The sequence below is a fragment of the Geospiza fortis genome, unplaced genomic scaffold (genome assembly GCF_000277835.1).
Source record: "Geospiza fortis unplaced genomic scaffold, GeoFor_1.0 scaffold154, whole genome shotgun sequence".
Taxonomy (NCBI): Eukaryota; Metazoa; Chordata; class Aves; order Passeriformes; family Thraupidae; genus Geospiza; species Geospiza fortis.
In genome coordinates, this window is record NW_005054397.1 from 1935138 (window position 1) to 1960230 (window position 25093).

A 25093-nucleotide genomic window follows, 5' to 3' on the forward strand; every position below is an offset into this window, starting at 1 on the left:
GGCCTCAATCCACAGCCTTCAAATTTTGGGCATCATCTACCAGGTGCAGAAACTTGAAAGCCTGGTCATACTCACAGATTGTAGTTATGGTGTGACCGGCCCATCTTAGTATCTGAAACATTTTCTCAGCCGTGTGCATCCTGTTTTCCCTAAAATAGCTCTTCAAAAGGTTGACAATTCCCTCTACTCAGTCATGCATAATTAAAAAAAAATTAAATAAAAGTAAATCTATTGAAAGTGTGTGTTGTTTCAGAAAGTTATTTGAAATCAACCCACTGAGGCATTTCAGATACAGGAGACTGAACAGGAGAGACTAATTCACAATAAAACAGTTTCATCATTAGTGGTTCAAAAAACACTACAGAAGGAAATGTCAACTGATTATTCCTCTACAAAGTTAGCAGGATTCATTAAAAACATTACGTGAGAAATACAGTGTCATTGGATGCCACCTCTGATAAGATTCACCATGCAATGGGATTTTATAGCAATTGTAGGAAGGTAAGCTGCTTTATCTGAAAGAACATTAGTCAGAGCTTGGTTTGAACTTAGGAACAGTTTTCTTTCTGTGTCTTGATTTCAGTAAGTGGTTCACTTACAGTTCCTAGAAATGTGTTTAAAAATAAGAAGCACAATCACACAGACAAATATTGCATGTGTAGGTAGTTTGACTTCAGACCATTACATGCATTATGTGCTTTCTGGGAATGCACAGAAGTTTTACATTTATAAGCATATTCTGTTGTCCCTGAAATAGCTGAAAATGCCAACAGCTGGCAGACTGCTGATTTCTGCCAGTTTTATTCATCTAATTGCAAGTATTTTTGAACAGATTTTAACCTCTGTTACAAGGAGTTATAGCAGTATGTACTCTCAGCTACATGTGTTTCCCACACAGTGGATGTTTGCACACCTTGCCAACCATGTTAAAATGTTTCCTTTTCAAGGATTTGCCTTTCTTAGACTCTTAAAATTTAATTATGTTCTACTTAATTGTTATGCAATGATTGGCAAATGAAAGCTATGGCCCAAAGCATTGTCATAAAACCACATTCCCAATGCTATTTAGATGTTGCAATATCAGTTGCATATTCTGATCTGTATTGTATCTCACCCCTATAGAATGATAGCTGTTAAGACAGAGACTTAGCAGGTTTCCCATGAAACCCTTCAGGGTTGCTCTTTGGTACAGGAAAACACACCCAAGCCAAGAGAGAGAATACAGTATCACATATTCTCTGCTTTCTCTGAATTTTTGCCCTAGGACATGGGAGTTTGAGAAAGCGCTGCTCTAGAAATGTTGCAGGAATACTGATGGATTTTTATTTCTGAAGTCAAGTCCTTGATTTTATTATATTTTATGTGAATAGACTTCTAGGTAGTAAAGAATTATCCAGTAAAGCAACTCAGACCTTCAATTTACATCCTTTTTTCCTCCTCATTTATATTATAATCCTTACAATAAAAGAGATTTAAGATGTTTATTCATTGCATCAATAATCATCAGTAGGTGGATTGAAAACTTTACAAAATCCTATAGTAATTCCAGGTGTAGGCAATGCGAATCTGCAAAAATCTAGAGCTCATTTTGGATTTAAGACAAATCCAGAAGACATGAGAAAAACATCAGTAACACTCAGAAATATTTTACCTTCAATTTCCTTTTTAAAAATTTTGAAACAGTTGCTTTTTTAAGTTATAAATCTTATTTGTGCTTTCTTGCTGACACTTTTCTCAGCCCCACCTCATGCCCACATTCTGAGTCATTGGTAGGCATGTGTGCATCCATTAGGGATACTTGTGTTGTATGCTCTGTGCTCTCACACTGAGTTTCTATTTGCTGCAGACCGTAAAAATAACCACCAAGATCTTTTCTTACCATTACTGCACTGCTTCAAGATAAATGGAGACACTGTGCACTTCCTAAGGTCAGGAAAAGTTCTTACTTCCCAAACTTTATGCAATTCAGAAAACAGAGTAAATTGGAAATTATCCATGGGCTTAAAAACTTTGTTGGTTTGGGATGGCATCAGTATTGTACTTCATTTTAAACATTTATACTGAAGTGAATTTAAAGTCAACCCTGTGACCATAACAGGCATCATGCAAATACTCCTTTTTTATTCCCCTGCTGTTTGTTTTCATAAGTGTTGCATGTATCTGCCATTGAAAATCAGACCAGTGGTTGCTAATTTTCTCATGCTAATTTTCAGGATGTGTCTTCCTCTTCTCAAGTCCTGACCCTTTAGGGAAAATGGGAGAATGGGATGGACTGGTGTTAGTAGTATGACTTGTGCTCACGTTCTAGGGGGGTAAAGCATCCCAATCCTGTGTTATGGACAAATCTCTCCCTTTTGTGTGATCTAAAACTAGATAGTGGGTGTGCTTCTCCTTTTCTGAATAGCTGCTCTGTGCCCTGAGCATAACCTGTCCAGATGTGCTGCAGCTTCCAGGTAGTGATTTGAATCATCTGAATTTTATTGAAAACTATATGTGCTGTTTGAGATTTGCACAAAAATAAGTTTAAAAATGGAGTGTAACACATATACAATTGTCTTATTTTTAGCATATTTCATGGTGCCAGCAGATCTTGCAATAATTATGAAAAACAGGGCAAGATTGATGTAACAGTAACTAAGGCTGGGAACTTGAAAACTTGACTTCATGTAAGAGCAGTAGGCAAATGCTACCTTTGCTACGTAGTTCTGAAAGTGCTGGTGTTACTAAAGAAGGAAACAGTTTCTGTTGTGCTGGTGAATCCAGGGTCTATTGCCAAAATGGTGTCAGAAAAGTGTAAGCCAGTGAATAACAGCTCATTATTAAATTTTCGCTATGTCTCATGATGATGCTTTTCTTGAGAAAAGCATCATAATCTTAAATTGCACTTAAAGAAGCTCTTTGTTTTGAAATCATGGCATGAAGCAATTCTGGGTTTGATTTCATTAGTGTGCTGCAGTTATTGCACAACTCTGGTCTACTTGCAAGTAAGTTAAGTGTCTCCTGTCGCTTTGGTTCTACAGGTTCGTTGAGGGTTTGGTGGTGGGGTGATATCATCTGGTTTACCATCACATTTGTAGACAGTGATAACCAGGCATCAACACCCATGAAGAAACCCACAGAGTCATCAGGGAATGTTCATTCATTTTTTTCCAAAATTATGTATGTGTGTGAGTGTGTGGATGATGCTTGAAAATGGCTGCCTGTACATGAAAGTCTGGTGAAAGAATTTGTGTGTTCAGTAAAATTTTCTGTAAAAGAATAAATCAAAATTTTCCTAACTGATAATGTACGTGAGGGTTCAGTCAAACTCAATGTTATTTCTACTGGTTAAAATCTGATAATTTAATATTTAAGACAAAAGGCTTGGAATTCAATAAACAGAATCTGAGAGATTGAACACTTTTTAAAATATGCTTTTCCTTGAGACTACTAAAATGCAAACAATTACAAATCCTCAAGGATTATTAACAGATATGCTATTTTTCTCGTAGCCTGTCAGGAAAGAAATACTTATGCATCCACATGATGAAGTAAGTTATCTTTTAATGAAATTTCTGTTGCCTTTATCTGATTTTCAAACCTGCTGTTTAGTGACAAGACCATTCAGATTTTTCAAAGCCCTGGGAGTCTTATATATTTTAAAGATGCCTCACCAAGAGCTTTCAAGACATAAACATAATATTAATAGTTTTAAGAGGGCCTTACAATTCTCTACTTCTAAAGCAGAACTTCCCAACTATGTATTGATGTAGACGGCAGCTATCTTGAAATGTTAGCTTATCCTCATTTCCATTTTAATCTACAATATTTTTTGTGGGAGACACTGCTAAGATTAGTATAATTCATTTTAAAAATGAGAGAAAAATCGTGTTTCTTGTAGAGAATTGTGTTTCCTGAACTTGTTGTTCTTGAAAAATACCAACAGCTTAAAAAACCCCAAGTAAAACAGCATGAAAATTGTTTTGTTTGGATCTGATTTTTCTTAGACTCTGACAACTCTGTTCAGTTTTGCCAGATCAATAATTATTTATCTGCCTTGGTATTCCAAATTAGTTCAAGCTGAAATTTTTTAAAAAAAAAATTCGGGTGGTTAGGGCACTTCCTCTGAAAATTCTCTGGTAATTATTCTGATCTAATAATCTTCTTGGTTTGATTCTGCATTAGGAAAAACAAAGAATTTGGTAACAGTTGTGGTTCAGTTACATTTTATATGGAAATAATGTGTATTGATTTCGTATTAGGCTGAAGCAGTTTGGAGAGGGCTTGTGTTTGTGTCTAGATCTACATGACTGTCTTTGAGGAGATCAAGGAAATGGGTTAAAAAGAAAAAAAGGGGAATGATTAAAATCTGAATTTTCAATCTGCATTTTTATAACCTTATCATATAAAATGGATAAAGAGAGTACTTTGTCTTGAATCAAATACTGTTTACTGAATTTCAATGAAACTCTGAAGAATAACTTAAATTTTTAACTTTATTTTCATACACCAGTATGTTTAAAGATCTGGCTGCTTTTAAATTCTTCAGAAAATGGTTTTTTCATGCTTAAGTATATTATTTTTGCATAATTACCCAGAATTTTATGGGTTTTTCTTTTTCAGGAGGGTTTACTTTTTCTTGTTTTGAGTTCTCTTTTCCATTGGTAGAGGTTAGAGGACACTAGTGGTTTCTTTACCAACCTCTTCTAGGCTGCACAGAAAAATTACTAAGAAGCAGGGGTTTTTTTTCCTGACATGCTAAATTGTAACTATTTTAAGAGAGATCAATGTGTTGAGTGTTTAAAGATTTAATAGAATTTTATCCATATATACTTTTAAAGTGTGGATTAGTATTAAGTGATATGTTGGAGTTCAGCTGCATTAGGTATCTGCACAGTTGTGACGTTCAGCAGTTCAAGAGATGGTGCTACAGAGTTTATTCCAGTCCCCTTTCTAGAATGCTGCCATGGCCACTGCCAGTGCTGTCCGTGGACATAGGAAGAACACAAACGAGAGCAGGCAGAACCATGCCACAGAGACTGCAAAAGGACATGATCTTCCTTTTTTTGTTTGAAAGTCCTTTCTGAAACCCTACCTGAACACCAGTCCCGCATGTTAACTCACATCTCTGTCCTTCAGGCTAAGTTCTGCTTGTTCTTGACCCTGTGGGCTTTAACATATGGATGTCTGGGGAGGAAAGTCCCTGCTTTTTCAGGGGACTTGGAAAAAACTTCTTGAGAATATCACTTACCCTTGGCTCATTATTTCTTTAGGTTACTTCCATAGGAGATGAGGTTAAATCTATTGTTGTTGACTTGCCAGTCACATGACATGAGACATATGTGCAGCTGCTTAAATTTGAATTGAAATAGCCCTGGAAAAGATGGGGCTCCCCTCAGATGAAATAACATGTATGTCCAAAAATCATAAATAAGCTGTTGGGGGTTTTTTAGTAGATCTATCTCTCATCATAATAATTACCAAAGTGTTTACTCACAGGTGCAAAATACTTAGAAAATCTCCTTAATCTCCAATTATTGCTGCCCTCTCATCTTGACCTCTCTTGAAGTGTTTTATAAACAATTTAAAGAATAAATGAAGTATTAGAAACAGTTATTATAGAGCAGGCAAAGTTATTTGCTTTCTTTGAGTGAAGGGATATAATTTATAAAGGACTGATTACACTCATCTGTTTTCTGGGTAGCCTGTAAGTTTACTTTACAACGGCAAGGCAGAATAACAGCGAAATTGTGTCATGGGAGCCAAGTAAGATATTGTAGCAGTAGGAAATCCAATTGCCTTGTTTTACAGCCATTTGTCTCGTCCGTTGTTTCTGTCAAATGATCATTTGAATCAAAAGCATTTAAAGAGATTTTCTTCCTTTGCAGTAATGAGAACAACAGAGACTTTTGTGCTGCAGGACATTCCTACTAGATCTTTCCTCCTCTAACATGGCTACCTGCCAGTCCTTGTTATTATTGAAAGTTGCTTCATTTAGTACATTTTATAAAGTGTCCCTGCCCAGCTTCGTGGCTGTCACTGAGGTTATGAGTCAAGAGGGAGAGTGGGAGCGGGAGCTCTGATTCAGCAGGGCTTAGCAGCAGAGAAGTTAAAACTGAGAGTGTTAGTGGGTAGCTTACTACTTCAAACCTTCTCTTTTGCAAGATATGTGTTTGAATCAAAAGAAAAATACAGTGGAAAGCATGTGTGATCTTTTTGCCTTACTCATTTTACCACATTGCTCCTGTCTTGCTTACTAATCGGAGGTTGCTGTCAAGGTTCTTTGATTCCAGCTCTCAGAAAGAAGGGCCCTGTCTTAGAGGGAAGAGCCTAAGGGTTTCAGAAGCTCCCTCTGTAAGCCTGCAAGCCATTCCCACCTCTGCTGTGCACTTCTGTCAAGCAGGGATCAAATGAGATGTGAGTGTCCTGGAATCAGCAAAACAACAGAGCCTGTTGGCTCCAGCACAGCTGGAACTGGGGAAAAGAGGCCTGTTCCTCTTCTCTTACATGGGTTTTTTCTGTCTCTTTCCTGATCTCCCTGTGAGGCAGACAGAGTGGAGGCAGTAGAGCAGCAGGGAAGAAGAAAGGGTGACAGTGATTGTCTATTCCACATCAGAGGACAATTTTGTAGTGTCCCTTTGCAATTAGGAGAACACGTGTCAAGCCTGATGTCTGCCAACCATAGTTCTGCAGCCCCTGGAGAAGTTTTCTTATCAAACAATTGTGCTTATTGTGCTTTTCTTTCCTAAACAGATAGAAGACACTATCATTTCCAAGATCAGGTATTTGAATGAAGAAATAGGGCAGGATGTTGTAGACACATATATAGAATTACATCTTTATTTCTAGTATTTCTGGCAGAAGCAGGGAGGATGAGGGAGAGAGATACATTAATAACAGGTGTTTGTTGTCAACATGATAAGACTCAAAATCCTACAGTAACTCTGTATCCTACAGTAATTTTCTTGCAGTTCCAACACCCTTAAAAATATACCTTAGCAGTTCTAAGATACTTCTGAAATATTCCTTACCTTTTAGAGTCATCATTTTGAAAGTCAGTAAGTCTGTGTGTACACTTTTGATATTTAATCACTGGAAGGGTTGGGGGCCCTTATACAGAAGAGTGTGGTCAGAGGAAATCAGTTTGAGAGCTGATTCTTTGCCTCCTGCATCTGGAGCCTAGTGGGGGTGCTCTGGGTAACAAATGTAGATTTGGCTTTGGCTCAAGGGAGGTCCCCTGTCATGAGATGACATATGAAGGTTATGCATATAAGTACCAAACCCTTACACTCCCATACTGTGCAGCATTTCACAGCCAAGAGATAAACAGACTGTAGCCGTTTTAAAATAACAACTGTGGTTTTTTTCTCTGTTTGCTGGGCTATTAGGTTCCTTTTGTTTACTCCTGCCTTGAGTCATCTCCCAGGTCAGTGTGTCCTGTAAATTGGGTATGATACTTTCTGCCAGATCTCACTTGTACCTGAAATGCTGGGCGCTGTAGACTTTCTTTTAAAACCCTCATGAGTAATTGCCAAAAGGTCGTAGCTACAGTGCCCCAAACAAATGCAGGTTATGAATGGTCCTCTTTTTTAGCCTACTTTTCCTTTAAACAGGCCTGTTGGGTTTTGAGTACCTGCAGTTAAATGGTGTTGCTTTTGGCAGGGCTTGGTGAGCAAATGAGGCATAATCTCTCTGATCTCAGTAGTCTGGTCAGTCAGCCATGACATTCTCAGTGTCTTTTCTTTCTACACCCTGTCTGAACAGAGCCATAGCCCAGGCAGCTCTCAGTGGGGTTGCCAAAGATTACCATGTGCAGTGAAGCTGCAGATGGCAGGACAGTGGAAAATATGTAGCCCCAATCCCTGAGTTCACGTGGGGTTCAGGGTTAAATTTCAGTGATTTCCCTCTCTGCTTCTCAAACCTGTCAATAAACTGCCCTTTGAGAAATGATCTCTTTAGTGTGCTTTGGGAAACTATTTAAAGTTCAGTTTTGTCCAGTTTTGGAAGTGTGTTCTAGACTGAAGCAGAAAATTTAAGGGTTCTTTGGCTACAGTTGTTGAAGTCTTCCTCACCTTAGTGTGGGCATAAAAAAAGGAGGTACATTCTCATGTATGTCCTGAAAACTATGAAAGGAGGGTAAAAGGAGCTTTGCAAACTTGATTGGCTCATAAACTGTGTAATGACTGAATGAGGGGTGCCTCCACAAACTTAAACTTGTGCCTATATGTTTTGATAAAGCCGTTGTTTGCATTTTTGGTTTTTCTCCCCACAGGTTCCCTCTTCCTTATTTCTTGCATGGGATGGAGAGTTTTCAGTGGAATGACTAGACGTTCAATCTTGGGGTGGAGGAAGATGGAATGGTGGGCAGAGAACAAGAAAAACATTCTTTCACGGCATATTTATTTACTCTATTGAGTGATTTCATCCCTTTTTGACTCTTCCAGGGTCTCATTGTTTCACAAGTATCAAGATACTTAACTTTCTCAAATTCTTGTAAAATTTTGGCACGTTACCTTCATCGGGGTGTGGAGGTGACATTAAGGCATGAAAAACCTAAAGAATCATTGCTTGACTGATTAGTTCATATTCAGAATAAAGCTCTCATCTATTTCCACCTTGAGCCTTGGTAACAAGCATATAGAGGAATTCGTGTCAGTGACTAAATGAGAACCTGGATTTAAGTAACTTTCTGAGCACCCTTTCAGAATTTGCACAAGAACCAAGCTTTTGTTCATTTTCCTGGTACAGCATTAATCAGACTGAACTGTGCATCTATAATTTCTTTTTCTGAAGTTCTTTACCTTTGGTTAGCTTCAGGCTCCATAGGACCCTTGCCTACTTCACTTCTCACAAGACAGCAATTTTTACTCTCAGAGCATGTCTGGTCTCTAGGCAGGGGGCTATCTATTAGGAAAAAGATTACAGTATGATATCTGGAGATGTTCTGTAAAACTGTATCACTGTGCATTCAGAAACAAGAGGAAAACAGGTAATCCTAGCTTTTGGTGCTACAATTTACAGCTTTGTCTGGAGTATGTAGAGAGCATGTGCATGTGTGTTTTTCCGAGTGCATGCACAGCTACCTATGGGGATATAAAAATGATGTGAAAGGTCCCACTAAAAACACAAAGCCAGGAAATTCAGAATTGGGCTAACTTTCTGTCCTGGTTTCACCCCATTGTGTTTCAGTATTGTAGACATCTCAGAACAGCAGGTGATCTGACTGCCTCTTGTGTTCCTGGAGGAAGTATAAACTAACTTAAATGGGAAATATCACAAAAACAGGATAACAATGAATTTCAGGAGTCCACAAAGGAAGAAGTGTTCTTAAAAATACTGTTATTAAAACAGTAGTGAGCATTACAAGCTGAATGGTGGTAAATGGATTTATTATATAGACACTCTGTTTTTTTTACAATTGAATCACTTTCCAAATGTTTTGTTTCATATTTTCTTGTGCAAAACTTTTGTGGTGATTGGACATGTTAATGGTGGTATGTTTAAGTTTGTCCTCTTCTTTTTAAATTTAAGTAATCTGACTTCAGCCAAACGACACCAATTTATCTTGCCAGAAAGCTGAGTTCTCTGTGTTTATAGCTGTGTATTTATTTATATTATTAATTACACTAGAGAAACTCTATTCCCACAGAGAAAGAATTCAGGAGTGGGATTCAGTTTCAGTGGCAACATTAGTAAAAAGGAATATTCATTGAAATGTGTGAACATTTCAAAAAGCAGTTAGAATTTTACTCAATGATTACGTTCAAAATATTTTCTCACTAAATAAGGGTCCATTTCTTTTCTCGGTCCCTTATTCATTTTAGAGTGGAAATTAGCAACATGCCCAGGCTTTGTCCCAGAGGGGAGTTCGCTCTCAGCAATGGTTTTTATGCAACCTCCTGCCATACCCTTTCTGCCTGTGGGAGAGCTGCCTCTCTGTCTGGTGGCATTTCCAGTTTGGAGCTTGGGTGTGGAAGCTGCAGCACCCTTGCTTAACTTCAGGGTCCTCTGAGAGTGATCACATCCTGTGCTGCAGTAAGGACATAGATTTTATGGGAAGTTTAAGCAACCAGCAGTAACTACAGCTAGGTGAAATAATGTTTTTATTGGCTTTCTGAATAGAGGAGGTCAACACAGCTAGACCAAACATGGCCAAGTCCTTTGGACCAGAAGGGACATGCTGTCTTTGTTGGCTTGCAGTCTTCCTGGTGTACTGTCATTGTGCCTCTGCCTTTTCACCCCATTCTATTCTTAAACTCTTAGGCCTTGGGGGCTTACATTAGGGTTGGGTTCCCCCTGCTCCACACAATCAATCAAAACTTTTTTTTACAGGGATTTGTTGTTAAAACACTACATTTCGGGGTTGTTGCTTTGGTTTTATCCAAAATAATGACTTCCAGCGTTGTCTTGCTCCGTCTTCAGCAGAACCGCTTGTCCCTGTGCAGGAGCAGAGCTTGGGAAATGGGGACAGCAGGGACAGGGAGAGTAGGCTGAGAGCACTGTGAGCTGATCTCATGCCCTGGGTTGCACACCAGCTTTTCTGCATGCCACAGCACACACTGTGGAGATTATTTTTTTGGCTCTTAATATCTGAGCCAGGTGTTTACTTGATTAGTTTGTTATGAGTCTGAGAGGGTGTCTGTAGCTGGAAGATTTCATCCTTGTACTTGAAACTGTAGAACTTTGCAAGTGGTGATAGGTACATTGACTTGTTGGGATCATCAGTGGTGTTGCAGAAGTATTTCTCACCGCATCCTAGCTGAGAATCCAACTATTCCTAACATGGAAGATGGAATAAAATGTAGCACCTTGCATTTTATGTACCTTGTACTAGAAAAAATGTGCCTACTGTATTTGCAGAAGCTGAGATTTCTTTTTTTTTTTGCTTCCCTTCAGTTCTCACTGGCCCTCACCTTGTTACTTCTTGATGACCTCTTTCCCCTCGGCAGTTTCCAGTTCCCTGAAAAAATGATTCAGCTGTGTTTCAGAACCTCCTCTTGGTGATTCCAGGACTTCTGTAGCAAATGGTGGTTTAGTAAAATCAAAATGTATTTATCAAATGATGTATTGAGGACCTAAAGGGTGCCTCAAGGACTACCAGTCACAAAGCTAACCAGAAGGAAGTCCTAGGAGAAAAATTGTTGAGCAACAAAGCTCCAAAGGGAGGCACACGGATTAGGAACATCTTGAGTTATGCTGTATAAGTGTCAAACCCGTCTAGCACTGCTTTATTAGTTTGTGTGGGAGGCAAAGTTTCAAATAAGCTGCTTGGCTGTAGCCAGACCATTTCTCTTGCTCCAAGAAAATACATCAGCACTGACTCAGCAAATTTGCTGCTGTGACTGGTTTCAAGGCTAGCTCTTGTTACAGTCTTTAACCTACAGTAAAAGTAAAGGAAAATTCTTTTTCCCCCTGACTTGAAGTGAAATGATACGTTTTATACTCAAGAAATTTGCACGTTAAAAGTTAGGACAATTATGGGTGAACAGAAAGTCATGGAAAACCCGTGCAAAACTTTGTTTACATCATGACCCACCGCAAACTGATGTCCCAGCCACCTGGAGAGGTTGAGAGACCAGCCAGATTTAGTCCCTCAGAGGTCAGAAGGTCCAAGAAACTGTATTAGTCAGTCATGTGTCACCAGGTAAGATTAAAAGCCTTGCCTGCTTCATCTCAAGAGAGTGCGAGGGTAAAGGCTGAACGTCTCAGCTTGAGCCATCAAACAGCAACTTTTTTGATGTGCTACTGGTTGCTGAGAGGATGGAGGAGGGGAAAAACAGGGAGAAAAGGAAAGGGGTGTTAAATTTAAGAGCACAGATATCTGAACTGTGATAGCCATTAAACAAGGGAAGTTAAAATCATGGGGTTTTGTGCAAGTTGCCTAAGACTGCAGGATAATTCCATTTTGTACAAGTGCTGGATTTTCCTTTTGGTTGCATACAGTCCTAGCTATTGTAGCACAAATTAAGCAAAGCATGTACTTAACTACAATTGTTTACACAAGCTTTAACAATGTAAAGAGTCTGTACTGATGGGCAAGCACACTCATGTTTATCCACAGCTCACACATGCAAGGGCTTGTGTAATTCTGTGACAGCTGAAATGAGAGGTTTCATTCAATAACCTTCACTGAACAATTTTAAAAACATAACTTCAATGAATGTTAGAAAATCAGAGTGGCTAAAGACATTTACCTTTGTTTTACAATGTAGTGTATATGAACTGTGATTAAAAAAACCAAAGTGAATAGTTTGGAGCAAAAGGTTAAGTTTTCTGTAAGCAAAACGCTGCTCTGTTTATGTAAGCACCATTAGCAACATAAACTTGGAAACAGAAATAACACTTTTACATATTGTTTTCAGTATTAATGTTTGGGTTTTCCTTTATAAGAATCTTTGATGCCTCACCTTTTCCTGTTCAGTGTACAGTTCCTGAGGGGAAAATATTTTAATTTAAGAAAAATTATATGGAGGAAATATACCAAAATAGCACCTTTTAGCTAACTATTATTGCTGATGTATCAGCCTGTACTTTTAACAACCCCATATGATAGATCCAAGAAGTGTAATTTTTCCTCAACAGTGGTATTTTAATTGTGAAGTCTAATAGCTTTGTGTTACACCCTACACATGCACACTGTCTGCTAATCAAACATCATTTTTTCACAGTCACTTTACAGAACTGCTGCTGTGTAGTCATAGAAATGATCCTGTCATTGTTTTTTGAGAGGTGGAAACCTATATCTGTTTGTATGCAGCACAGTCATGAGCAGTCTAAAGCCCTGATGACAGATGCCCAGTGGAGGGTTAGCACCACTGAGTCACTGGGGAGTGTGGCTTGGGCTGCAGCAAACACCACCTCAGGTTCTCATCCTTGGGTGGTGGTTTGGTAGGTCTCTTCCCCTACTCCTGTGTCCTCTACTTTTTACAGAGCTTACTAGTTGTCCCCTGAAGTAGGCTTTGTGCTCTCTTTTTACCCACTGCGAAAAAGAAAAATTTTCCTACTCTCTGTGCTCCTTCCACATTTCTGTACCTTGTTGTTCCTCACAAGGCTGTCTCTTGCTCTCATTTTCCACTCAGATTATAAAAGGCAATCATTTGTGTTCCCTCCCATTTGTGTTCCCTCCACGTGTGGTTCAATGACCTGCTGTTGCCCTCAGCTGTCCAAATGTTCTATGTGCAAGTGGATGCCAGGGGCAGAGGAGTTCTGAGGTTGAAGAGCATCAGCCCCCTCCACTGTGCTGCCCTCCCCTGCTGATTCCCACCTCTCAATGCCTTTATCTTTCTGCCTTAACCTCCTCATTTTTGAAATACAGAAGTATTTTAGCAGTGCATCTTCCATTATCTCGACAATGGGCACCCAAAGAATTGGTAGCACATTTAACTGTTGAAAATTGACGTGCTAATGGAAAATGGAACCAAGGAGAATTAGTGCATTTTAGTATTGTAAAGGTTATAATGTCATATATGTTATAATATCAATATATTATTAAACAAAATAATTCCGTTTATATGCTGATTGATGTCCTTGTTAGCAGTATTTGAAGGAATTACTATCACATCATTTTATTTAAATCACACATTTCAAAGTCACTTGATAAAGAGGGACAATTTTATCCTTGTGTTACTTGGACCACTGCTTTCAGTCTGGGATCTGCAGATTTTTTTGTTACCTAATTGTTTCCCAGGGGATTGATGAAGAATAACCTCTTTGAAAAGAATATTATCAGTAAAATTTCCTGTTTAGAGAAAGATACATGTCCATTGGAAAATAGTTTGGGATATGTAAACTGAAAATATTTGAAAAAATTGCAAATATATTAAAAAATCTGAGAAAACCACTACCAGGAGCTACTTCTAAAATTTTAAAGAACAGAGAAAAAGATTGAACATATTATGATGAAACAAAGTATTTCCAGCCATACACAGGATTAAAATGAAAGGATTAAAGCACTATATCTCATGTTTCAGGAAATAAAATGATTTATTGCTCCAGTCAGGAAGATGTTTCCCATGCATGACTTTACAAGGAACTGCTTATGAATCATATCACACTTATTTCATATATATTTCATTTTGCAAAAATCTGATTGTGGACTTTATGGCAAGCTCATCCAAAGGTAGCTGTATTTACTGAGTAAAATTCGTATGATGACAAGCAGAAGGAAAAAAAATCACTTTTAGCCATGATTTTCTCTTTATTTCTAAACAGTGATGTTTCTACTTTGTGTAATTATTGCAGTGAAAACAATTTATTATTTTAAATTGTGCATGGATTCACAATTTAAATGCCCGAGTGTTTAAAATGTATTAAGTAACTGCTCTACTAGTTTTACCAAAGTGCAACACCGTATCAGTGGTTTTGATCAAGACACAGTTTAAAATTCTATTTAAACTCAAAATATGGAAGGTTAATTTAAAGATATATAACTTGATTTTTCATTTGGTTTACAATGACAATAAATCCATTTGCTTTGGAATAATTGTTATTGATTTTCATCAGTGTAAAGAGATTTAAGGCTTCTTTTCTTAGAAGATCTGGGTGTTGCTTTTTTTTCATTACAGCTTGTTACAAAAAATGGAAAAGGTTCTCATAGAATGGAAATGATGAGCAATGTGAATTTTCAGGCAATCAAAACATTTTAATGATCTCATTAAATGTATCATTTACAACACATATATGTTAAAAGAAATATGTTTCTCTGGGTTAGTAAAAGCGCTGGGTACACAATGTGTTTGAACATGTTAGGCTTCTACTAGAATCTATGCCAGAACTGCAGAAACTTGGAGGAAAGAAACTGCAAAGCTTTAATTTTCTTGTGTCAGTGTCTTCAGGAACAGAAACGTTTTAATCATATTTTAAGCAAAATGAAGAAAAAAGGTGTTACGGGAACTTGGTAGATTTTTCTAGGACTGCATCTCAGTTGATAGATAAGGACTGCTATTGAATTCTGTAAGATTGATTATCATTCTATCATATTGCTAGGATTAATAGTGGATTTTCTTAGGCATGCAACAACTAGTGTTTTACAGGGAGAGCAGTCTTCCTAAGACCATAGTTTTATCATTAGTTGGGTTTTGTATGTAGTCTTGAGAACTTGGAAAATGAGGGTTCTTGAAAAGAAACAGATACTACAATAGTGGCTCTTAAAGCTGCTTCATCCATTTGGTTGCCTCTTCTAAACCACAGTATCCAGAGAAAAACTCCTACTTAAAACAGGCAGTTCCCTGGTGACTCACAAAGGCTGAAACCCCAGTGCTGCTAAAAGGAATGGGGTGCTGATGCAGGGACTAAGATTTTTTTTTCTGTCTTGGGGCAATCCAGCATTCGAACTGTAGGTGCACTAAGACCATGCCTCCTAAACAATAGTTTTCAATATGTGTTAATGAGAGATGTGTCCAGCTTTCAAAACTGCATCTTTGCCAGATGTAGGCAGCATCCTTCTGGAAGGGATGAGCTGTTTTCCACCCTGAGCCAGGCAGCACAATGGGCGACAGGCCTGGGCTGGAGAGCAAAAGCTATTGCATTATACCTCTGCTATTTCTTTTCATTGTAGTATTATTCCTGCAGTGGTTTGCTGGCAAGTTATATGTTTTACAGATCTGGTCTTCTTGATGAGGAATCCTTGCTTTAAATCCTGTCTAGGATAAATCGGGTTTGTAAATCAGACCTTATGGTTCCTATTGGAACATGAATGATCTCAAAGGGAGGGCTTGGGTTTTGAAAACAAATGTAAGCTAATGCCCAGGGTTCCTGAAAGAGCTGTTACTATCATGAAAACTGTTGTTAAAGTACCCTTTTAAAATGTAAGAACTTGTCAGACCCTGCTTAAATAGGGCTGCTTGGAACTGCTGAAATGTCACAGCAAAGAATCCTTTGCTAGGTCTGGCCATATCTCTTCTGCCTGGCCACATCTTTAATGCTTCATTGCAGCAATTCCAGTGCTGCCAATCACAATGCAAACCAGAGCATAATGTGGCCCATCATGGTTTTGACGTATTTGCTGCATAACTATGCAAGGCAGTTAGCCCAGCATGCTTGGCCCTACCAACAGCAAGAATGACTCTTCTTGGGGTTCCTGCAGGAATGCGAGCTCCCAGACATTTGCCACCCACACACATCTTGAAAAGGCATTCAAATAAGTCAAAATTCATCAACCATATAACCGAGTTTTTAACAGTCCACCTTTATTTGTACTAGGTGTGAGCAATGAGCTGTGTTTTACAAAACCTCTCTGAACTGAGGGAGCAGTGCAGAGCCGGGAGAAAAATATGGGACTCTGACATCTCTCTGTCCCACCAGTCTAAGGTAGCTTCTGTCACTATCACCAACACATTTCCAGGTGGATTAGCAAGGTTAGTAGCATAACAAATTAGGCCTTATTCACCTGTGATAACTGGTGGCGTTTTAGCTGCTGCATCATCTTGTTCCGATGAAAATCAGCATAAAGGGTAAGGCAGTTAGCACACCAACAGCTCTGATGATACTCTTCCTGGCACTGAGTGGCTGTTTTGTGGAGAAAAATGCTCTTGTGTGTTCAGCATTAGCAAGTCTTCACTACCTCCTGATGAAGAAGGAAGCTAACCATTTCTGTGCCTCAAAAGGTCCTTTGTATTCAGTTATACAAAGATATGTATAGCATTTTGCCTAGATCTTTTAGATAGAATCAGTCCTGAGGAAAAAGACATTACTTCTGCTAAATTTCAGACCAAAGCAATGTCATAGCCAAACTGCAAACCTCTAGGACGGGGCTTTTTAGTGGAAATGCTGACATAGCCTTAACTACTTTGTATGACTCCAGCGGGCACCAGCTTAAATTCTAGTGTTGATGTGCATTTAATGGCATGGGATCAAACACAGAGTGTAATGGGATAGTTTAAGATACTGTGTTTGAAAGGAATAAGTACTTAAACATTATTTATGAACCATATCATTTAAATGCTTCTAAAATGTGCCATTCAGTCCTTGGGTGCATGAAAAAATTTTCTAATTGCATTTCTCAGAATGAACAGTAGCATAGTTTTCTTCCCCAGCTTTAATGCTGAGGCACTTCCAAGAAGAGGATTGGTATTATGTAGTGGAACCCTTACTAGAATATCTCTGGAAAATTAAGGTTTGCATTTTTATCATTGTGGTGCTCTCTAGTTTTTCAGTTCAGCCTTTTGAGGAATATTCTGATTTTACTTGGAGAATATCTTTGAAGATTGTTTCTCTCCAGTTAACACTGGCTCTGCAAGAAGACAGCAGTTACTAGTATTTGTTGTGCTGTGCTAGACAAATCAGCTCTTTCTTGTGTGATATCTTTTATACAATTAAATTGATAGCATAAAAGTTTTTCTCTCACACAACCTAATGTGCTGCTTTTTTTTTTTTTTAATGCTGAGGAAGCATTTGCTCCAAAAGGGGAGTTGACATTCATTAGTTGTGCAGGTTGACAGTAAAACTTGCTTTAATGCAGATGGTGACTAGAACTCTCATTGCTTTTGCTACAAATGGGAATGTAGTGTTGAAAGCAGTCAGTTTTCCTTATTACTCAGTTGCAGCCTGGAACTTTAAAACATCTACTTTATTCCAGAAAGAAACCTGTTCCTTCAGCTGTTATTTGCTGAATAAAAATCCTAACTGAAATAATTTTGGTGCAGAAGGTTTCAGAGCTAGTCCTAGTAAGTTTTAGCCATTGGTTGAATCCGTTTTTAATTAATTAGCAATAATCTGTGAGAAGGTCTCAAAGCATTTTGATAAGTGAAAAATGGAAACAATCTTTGGAGAGGTACCAGTCTGGCGAAGCCAAAGAGACTCTGTCACTGATTTCTGTTAAGCCAGAATTCCACTCCTGTTGCAAGCCTGTTCAGCCAGGAACAGGAGAACCACAGTACTTGGCTTTCAGGACTTCAAATAGCAGAGTCACAGTGCTGGTACTGTCCAACTGTTGGGAAATTTACTTTGAAAAAGACTCTGGATTATATTTTGTTTCTGAAAGTTTGCAAATCACACTGTTTAGGAAGCTTCCTTTATATACAAACACCTTTTCAGGGGATATGGAAATTATATGATTTTCATCTTTTAAGAACAGGTGCAAATTGATGATATATTAAGATGTATCAAATGGCTAATAACTGGAATTGCAATTAGTTCAGCAATTGATGAATATTTAAAATTCTATCTTAATCCTGTGGTAAGGTCTGACTTTAAGTTCCTCATTCCACATGATTCTTACAGGTGTGTTATTTTTATTTATTTTCTTTTTTACTTTTAGTAGAGTCAAATGACACAGGAAAGTACTGTGGTGCTCTTGGCATTACAGGAAAACTAGTAATCTGAAAAAGACACTTAATGTTGTTTAATAATGTTGCTGCAACTTACTGTTTGTTTGACAGGAAACAGAACATATTGAGATGTGTATCTAAAGAGCAGAGTTCCATAATGAAAAAACTACATGTATGCATTGAATGTATAAGCTACACTTTTGAGACTTTTGAAATTTGCTAAAAGTATTTTACAACTACAGACATTTTCACTAAGTCTCCTGTTTTTCATTTGGAGGAGGTATCATCTGTCACCATTTAATCATATCTGGTTTTAGCTATTAAAAAGGCATGTAATTTTAATTTTTGTGGCTCATTAGTGTGCAAATGCCAGTGGGCCTAAACTTCTGGTCTAAATTCAAATCCCTCTGCTTTTGAGGAGACTGTGACCACCTTTTAGAAATACAGCCATCATAATCTGAAAATCAAAGTCTGAAAATAAGTAAAAAAAATATTGTTTAAAGCAACTCCACTGGAAGCAGAAATGGGTACACAAATTTTCCAGAGTAATACAGTGGACAACATACTGAAATATAGTAAAATAAAATACAGTCTTCTACTGAAAAAGTTGAAATCACAATTTCATGATCTAACTGAATCTGAAGGACAAAGAATCCCAAACAACTGGAAAAGTATAATGCATTTAGCCATTGTAGTTCCTTGGAGAATACATAGTATTTGCATAGTCTCAATTTTTTTTTATTAATAAACACATTTATTTAGATATATGCATTCCTTGAAAAAATAAATTAAAAAGGAAAAAAGAAACTGAAACAGAAAACTTGAGGGTGGTCTAAGATGTCTGTCTTCTTTATGTAACCTTTTGCATTTTGTGTTTAAGAACTGACATTCCAAATGATTTTCTTTGGCTTAATGCCTGGAGTGAATACTGAGGCAGCAAATTAGGAATGCTTAAGAAGTCCCACAAAGAAAGACGTTTGCTGTGAAAGTGCAACTAATGTGACACTTGCCCTGGAAGCTTCTTAGCTTGCTCAAATGATAAAAGATGGCATGGGTCTGGGTGGTGCAAGGGTAGTGAGTGGGGACTGAAAGTGCCATGTGCTGAGCTGCACGAGGTGTCTCCAGAGCTATCTGCCCCTGTGACAATGCTGACACTACCCTTTATTTCTCCTCCAGGGGCTAACTTTGTCACTCGGAAGATCAGCCGCTCGGTAGCGAAGATTCACCTTGGGCAGCTGGACTGTTTCAGCCTGGGCAATCTGGACGCTAAGAGAGACTGGGGCCATGCCAGGGACTATGTTGAGGTAAGCTGTGGGTTTTTTCCTGAATTATCTCTGTGGATGGGATAATGCTTATTGCTGTAACTTCAGGTTATGGTCCACAGAGGGCTATCTCAAAATTATTTTTTTTTACTTTTTTTTGCCTATTGAGGTCTGTTAACTTTGTCTTGCTCTTGACTTCAGATTAGGGAATTTAGTAACACAGCAGTCTACCCCAGGCATGACCTGAACAGAAAAATAAATCTTTGGGTTTACATTCCTTGCCTGAATTCCTGGGGAAGGGGTCTGACTACAATGTGGATCTATTTTAGAGCGTTTCTTCAATTCTTTTGACAAATTTTATGACTGATAAATGACTTGATTTCAGCAAGATGCAGTATGACCTGAAGTGAAAGATGCTGCTGGAGGTTGGTGACCTTTTTTTAATAAGGCAAAAGTTAGGTCTATATCAATGATCAAAGCCCTCTTTGGTTATACATTATAAAGAAGCATCACAAGATAGTTGTGATGGCAGGTATTGGAACACATAAGCCTGCACTTGGTGTTTGAAATGTTTGTGTAGTCAGGATTTGTTTCTAATTTTATTCTACCCATCTACTTAAGCAGACAAACAAACAATGCCCCTGTATTGTATTACAAGGAGACATGAATGACCATGTAGGAAATATTGTCTTTTCCCCAGGAGATTTTTGTCCCCATTTTGGTGCTTAAAGATTTCCTGTGGTCATTGGACTATTTCTGTCTTTTAATAATTCCCTGCTGGGAAACCGGATTTGACTTCACCATTCATTGATGTAGTTTAAAAAGATGACGACTGTTTGTTTTGGTTTTCTATATTACAAAGTAAGAAGTATCTCAGTGGGCAAAAGTCTTGATTTTTATCATAAATTGAGACTTTAAAGGTAGAGTAAAAACTGAGCTCTTGAATCTTCTTTACAGTCAAAAAGACCAAGAAAACAAAATCATAATGCCTCTCTAAACTGATGTCCTGGATGACATTAGAGAAGGTAAACAGCCATACTGCCTTGGTATCAAAAGGGTTACATCAAGCAAGTGAAGAAGGTGGTTTTTGGCAGCCAAATGAAGTTGTCTTGGGTTTTGTGCTGCATTTGCATGTGAGATGTTAAAAGCATCATGAGTGTAATGAGTGTGCCTCCATGGCTATGGTTTTATGTTTGTGGCTACAACATTGGTTGAAGCAGTTAAACCAGTAAACCATCCCAGTCATCTTTTTAATGCATAAAAGTATGGTCATGAGTGATCATAAAATCAGTCACCAAACCTCAACTGAAAAGAAGTAAAAGGTAAGTCAAATAAAATGATCAGTTGCATGAAAATAACGAATATGATTTGTTAACAGCCATTGGATTTTTCATAAAGACTTCAGCTATGACATTCCAACAGAAATTGCACTGGGTCATAAATCATGGGATGAATTCTAAAGTCTTTTTCTCTAAGGAAAATCCTAAGTAATTCTCTTGTGCCTTCTGGCTTAGACCCTTGTCTTGTGTTCACAGAATCACAGAATGGGTCAGGTTGGAAGGTACCACAGCAGATCTGGTCCAACCTTCCTGCTCAGGCAGGATCATCCTAGAGATCATTGAACAGAATTGTGTCCAGACAGTTCTTGCATATCTCCAGTGAAGGGAACTCCACAATCTCTCTGGGCAATCTGTTGCAGTGCTCAGTCACCTGCACTGTAAAGTTCTTCCTCATATTCAGGTGGAACTTCCTGTGTGTCCGTTGCTTTTTTTTTTTTGCCTCTTGTCCTGTTGCTTGGCACCACCAAGAGCCTGGATTTGTCCTTTTGACACTCCCATAATGATAGACATTGATGGCATTCATCCCCTCTCTTCTCGAGGCTGAACAGGCCCAGCTCCCTCTGCCTGTTGAGGCTATCATTCAACCCTTAAAAATCAACAAGTAAATCCAGAAGGATGAATAGCTTTCAAGGCCTTTGGCCTCCAGAAGGAATGTAGTTGTCTGAGGTCTATGGCACAAACACATGTTTTTTTGTGCAAGTAGCATTCCAGGCCTTTCAGCTACACATCTTGGGCCTGTCCCAAAATCTTCTGGAAAGAATTCCTTGCTAAAATATAGTTCATCTTGAGTATTTCTCATCCCAGAGAGATATCATCCCTTCAGATGATGGGAGAGTTATTATCAATTCTCTAATTCCCTGAGTATTGTGGAAATATGGTTACAGGCAGCTTTCTAATGGGTAAAAAATAGGGTAACTTTAAACTGGAAATAAACTATTATTTGAGGCTTTAATGGACTGGAAAGTAGGGCTTAGAGATTTAACGTTGTTCAAATAAATGCATAATATGTTAGAAAGCATGATCATATTTACAAGCATTTTGGGAGCTTCCTTAAGCATATGGCTGAACACATAGGGATATATCTTATCCTCTCCATATGTAACTTTAAATCCCATCAATATTAATACAAGTAACACATGTGCATATAGACTAAACCATGTACTGTGTTTCCTTTCTTCTTATTTCCTTATTAGGGATAATAATAAAACCATAAATACATTCCTTTTTGTTGCTTTATGAAATATGATGGGTCAATTCCTGATCTCACGAAAGTTTATGAGCCAACTCCCATTGACTTCGTGGAGAGACAGTATCCTGTATGTGTTGGACTTGAGAACATCTGATGGTCACAAAGCACAAGCAGAATTCATGACTCTTGAGCTTTGATTATATGAGTTCATTTGACTGCCACTGTGATTTTGGGCAACCTCCTTTGTGTACAGTAAAGCATGGAAGTATGTGCCTGCGCTGAAGCATGTAGGTGCCCACCAAGGGATGGGCTGAGGGTAGTTTAGTAGCAGATGATTCACAAATCTGGGGTTTAAACGTGGTTTGAACATATCAGTAGAGAATAGTTGGAAAATGTGTTTGATCAGGATTTTGACCTGGCACTTGAACTGCCACCTGCAGCAATAGGGTACAGCAGCATTGTGCTGGTGAATGGAAACTGGGAAGTCCAACTCACTGGAAAGAAAGGATTCCATTCAGTGTTTGAAGAGAACAGAATAGAAAAATGTAAGCATTGAAAATTGTTGATGTGGGATTATAAATTTTAACCTAAAATTAATAACTCTTAACATATTGGCAGAAATTGTTGCTGCCTCCTGTTCTCCCTTTCTCCATTATTTATTTTGCTGTGATCCAGCACCAGTCTCATGAGATTGTACTAGAGATGATGATCAATGCCACTGAGTTGGAAGAGGGAAATGCAATACATCAGTGCTATTGACATATGAATCTTCTGTGTACTATTTTGCTTTGTGAGGATAACATACCCTTTATTTGTTGCAAACTATCTGCCAGGTATTTTCAATTATTGGCACAACAGCAAGCCTTAAGTGTGCTGAGTACAGGGGAAGAATCATCCTGCTGGCCACATTATTGCTGGTATAGGCCAGGATGCCATTGGCCTTTTTGGCCACCTGGACATGCAAACCTCCGTTAAACAGCTGAGGTTTTTCCTGCCTTTCCTTCGGTTTCCTCTTTATCACCTGCTGATGCTCAGGTTGCCTTCTGCAATTGCACTGCCCATACCTCAGTGTTGTGCAAACAGCAGAAATACTGCACTGAAGAAAGCTGTGGAAAAGCCCCTCAATCTTGATCTTACAAAACTAAAAGAACAAATCAAAGGTAACAGTTTTAATAGTCTTTAAGTATTCATAGAGATCAGAAATATTTTCTCTTGCCTTCAATAGAAATCCAGCAAGTACGTCAAGCAGTAATTACAGAGGACTCATAATTGGGTCATAATTGTCTCCAATTCAATTAATTACATGTCTAGTCAAAAGCTTAAAATTAGGTGTGTGCCTATAGTCATGGTGAAGTTGGGGTGCATTTGATATTCAGAATGTATGGGAATTGGCTTCCATTAATTTATATTTAAATAATGTAAAAGAAAACAATCAAAGCAAAAGAAAACTGTTTATAAAGAAGTAATATAGTAATTTATTGTACAGGCCAATCAAGCGTATTAAGAAACTGTGAAACTGCTTAAAGAGAAAATTTCTATCTTATTTTCTTTTTAATTGGTTCTAGTGCTGATTCATATGTTAATCTGTGACTAAAAGCACAAGAAAATACACAGTCATTTTTATTGTCTAAGACAATTTTGCACATGTTGAAATTTAGATAATAAAATCTAATCTTTGTTTAAATCTCTAATCAGCATCACCTGGTCTTTTTTCCATGATCTTTCTACTTACCATTCTAATAGGCAGAAAATGACCCTTGGAAACAACAGCTACCACTGCTGTTGTGGGAAATCCCTTCTTGTATGTTTGTGCATAAGTTTAAATATAAAAACTCTTGCCAGACAGAATTATTTAGAATTTTACTTTACTCTTGTGCGTAAGAAAAGGAGCCAGTTGGCAGGAGTATTGGCCAAGGATTTCTACTTTTGTTTTGTTATTTTCTTGTAGCATTAAGGATATGTTGTCTTCTGAGATACATTTCACCTTAGTGTGCTAAGACTTGAAGTTTTTTCTGAGTAATTCTTTCACCATCTCAGCTGAATTCTTGTTTGTGAGAGTCTTGCTTTATTAAGGACTGTTGATTATAAAAGGAAGGTCAGTTGTATCTGTCTGTGTAACTATCAATACCTCCATATAGTTATGAGATTTGCTGATGAACTTAAGGCATGTTTTTAAATGCAGATTGCCCTTTTGGTATGGACTGAAGTAAAAAATGCTTTTCCTTTCTTACTGCTTAGTTTTTATGTTTAAAGTCAATATCTTCTAATGAAAGTGACGAAATAATTTTAAACCCTCACTGATGGGCTTGTTTCAGTATTAGTGTATAGCCATCCAGGTAAAGTATATTTTGTGTATTTCCAAATACACAGAAGGTTTTCTTTCCATCAACTTGTCTGAGGTGGCATAACCAATGTCTTTATTAGGCCAAACTGATCTTCAAATTAAATCAAATCTGCTCCAGTTGAGGTGATTATGCACTAAACTGCTTCCATCTAGGTGAAGTAATTGTGAGAGCATCAGAACTTGTAAGAACCTTTAGCAGAAAAGTTTGATAGTCCGTGCTCCTTTGGAACAACTACCAAACATTCATAAACTCTTGACAGGTACTTGCTGAAGCAGTACTTTTCTAGAAGCATGTGTATCCAAGAAAATGAGACAATGAACATTCAAAAATCTTTAATATAGAACCAAGTCTCATGCTGAAATGTTTTTGAGAAAGCAACATCTTCCCACAGGAAGTATGCTCTTGCCAAGGGCAGAATATTTTTTGATTTCCTCATGTAAATATTTAGGACTTGTGGAGATAGGTGTCCAAGATCAAGGAAGTGACATTTGACCACAGTAATAAGTTCAATCATCCACCCAAATAGTGACCCAATTCTCAGGATATAATACAGCCAAAAGTGGTCACAGCACAGTCTCAGCTGGTTTCAAATCAAAGACCTGAGGTTCACCCAGAGCTGACCCACAGGCACTGGCACTGGAATAGAGGCACTTCTTCTTGTCACAAAAGAGTGCTGGAGGAGCAGATCCAGAAATAATGATTGTTTTCCTTC

General features: G+C 38.0%; 1 protein-coding gene across 1 annotated transcript in view; it reads left to right on the forward strand.

Annotated features, from left to right (window-relative positions):
* The window catches only part of GMDS (GDP-mannose 4,6-dehydratase), a 345832-nt gene that overhangs the window by 102701 nt on the left and 218038 nt on the right, over window positions 1-25093 (forward strand). The window contains exon 7 of the mRNA XM_031060977.1: window positions 19422-19549. Coding sequence (XP_030916837.1) covers window positions 19422-19549 — 128 coding nt within the window. The remainder of the gene's footprint in view (window positions 1-19421; window positions 19550-25093) is intronic.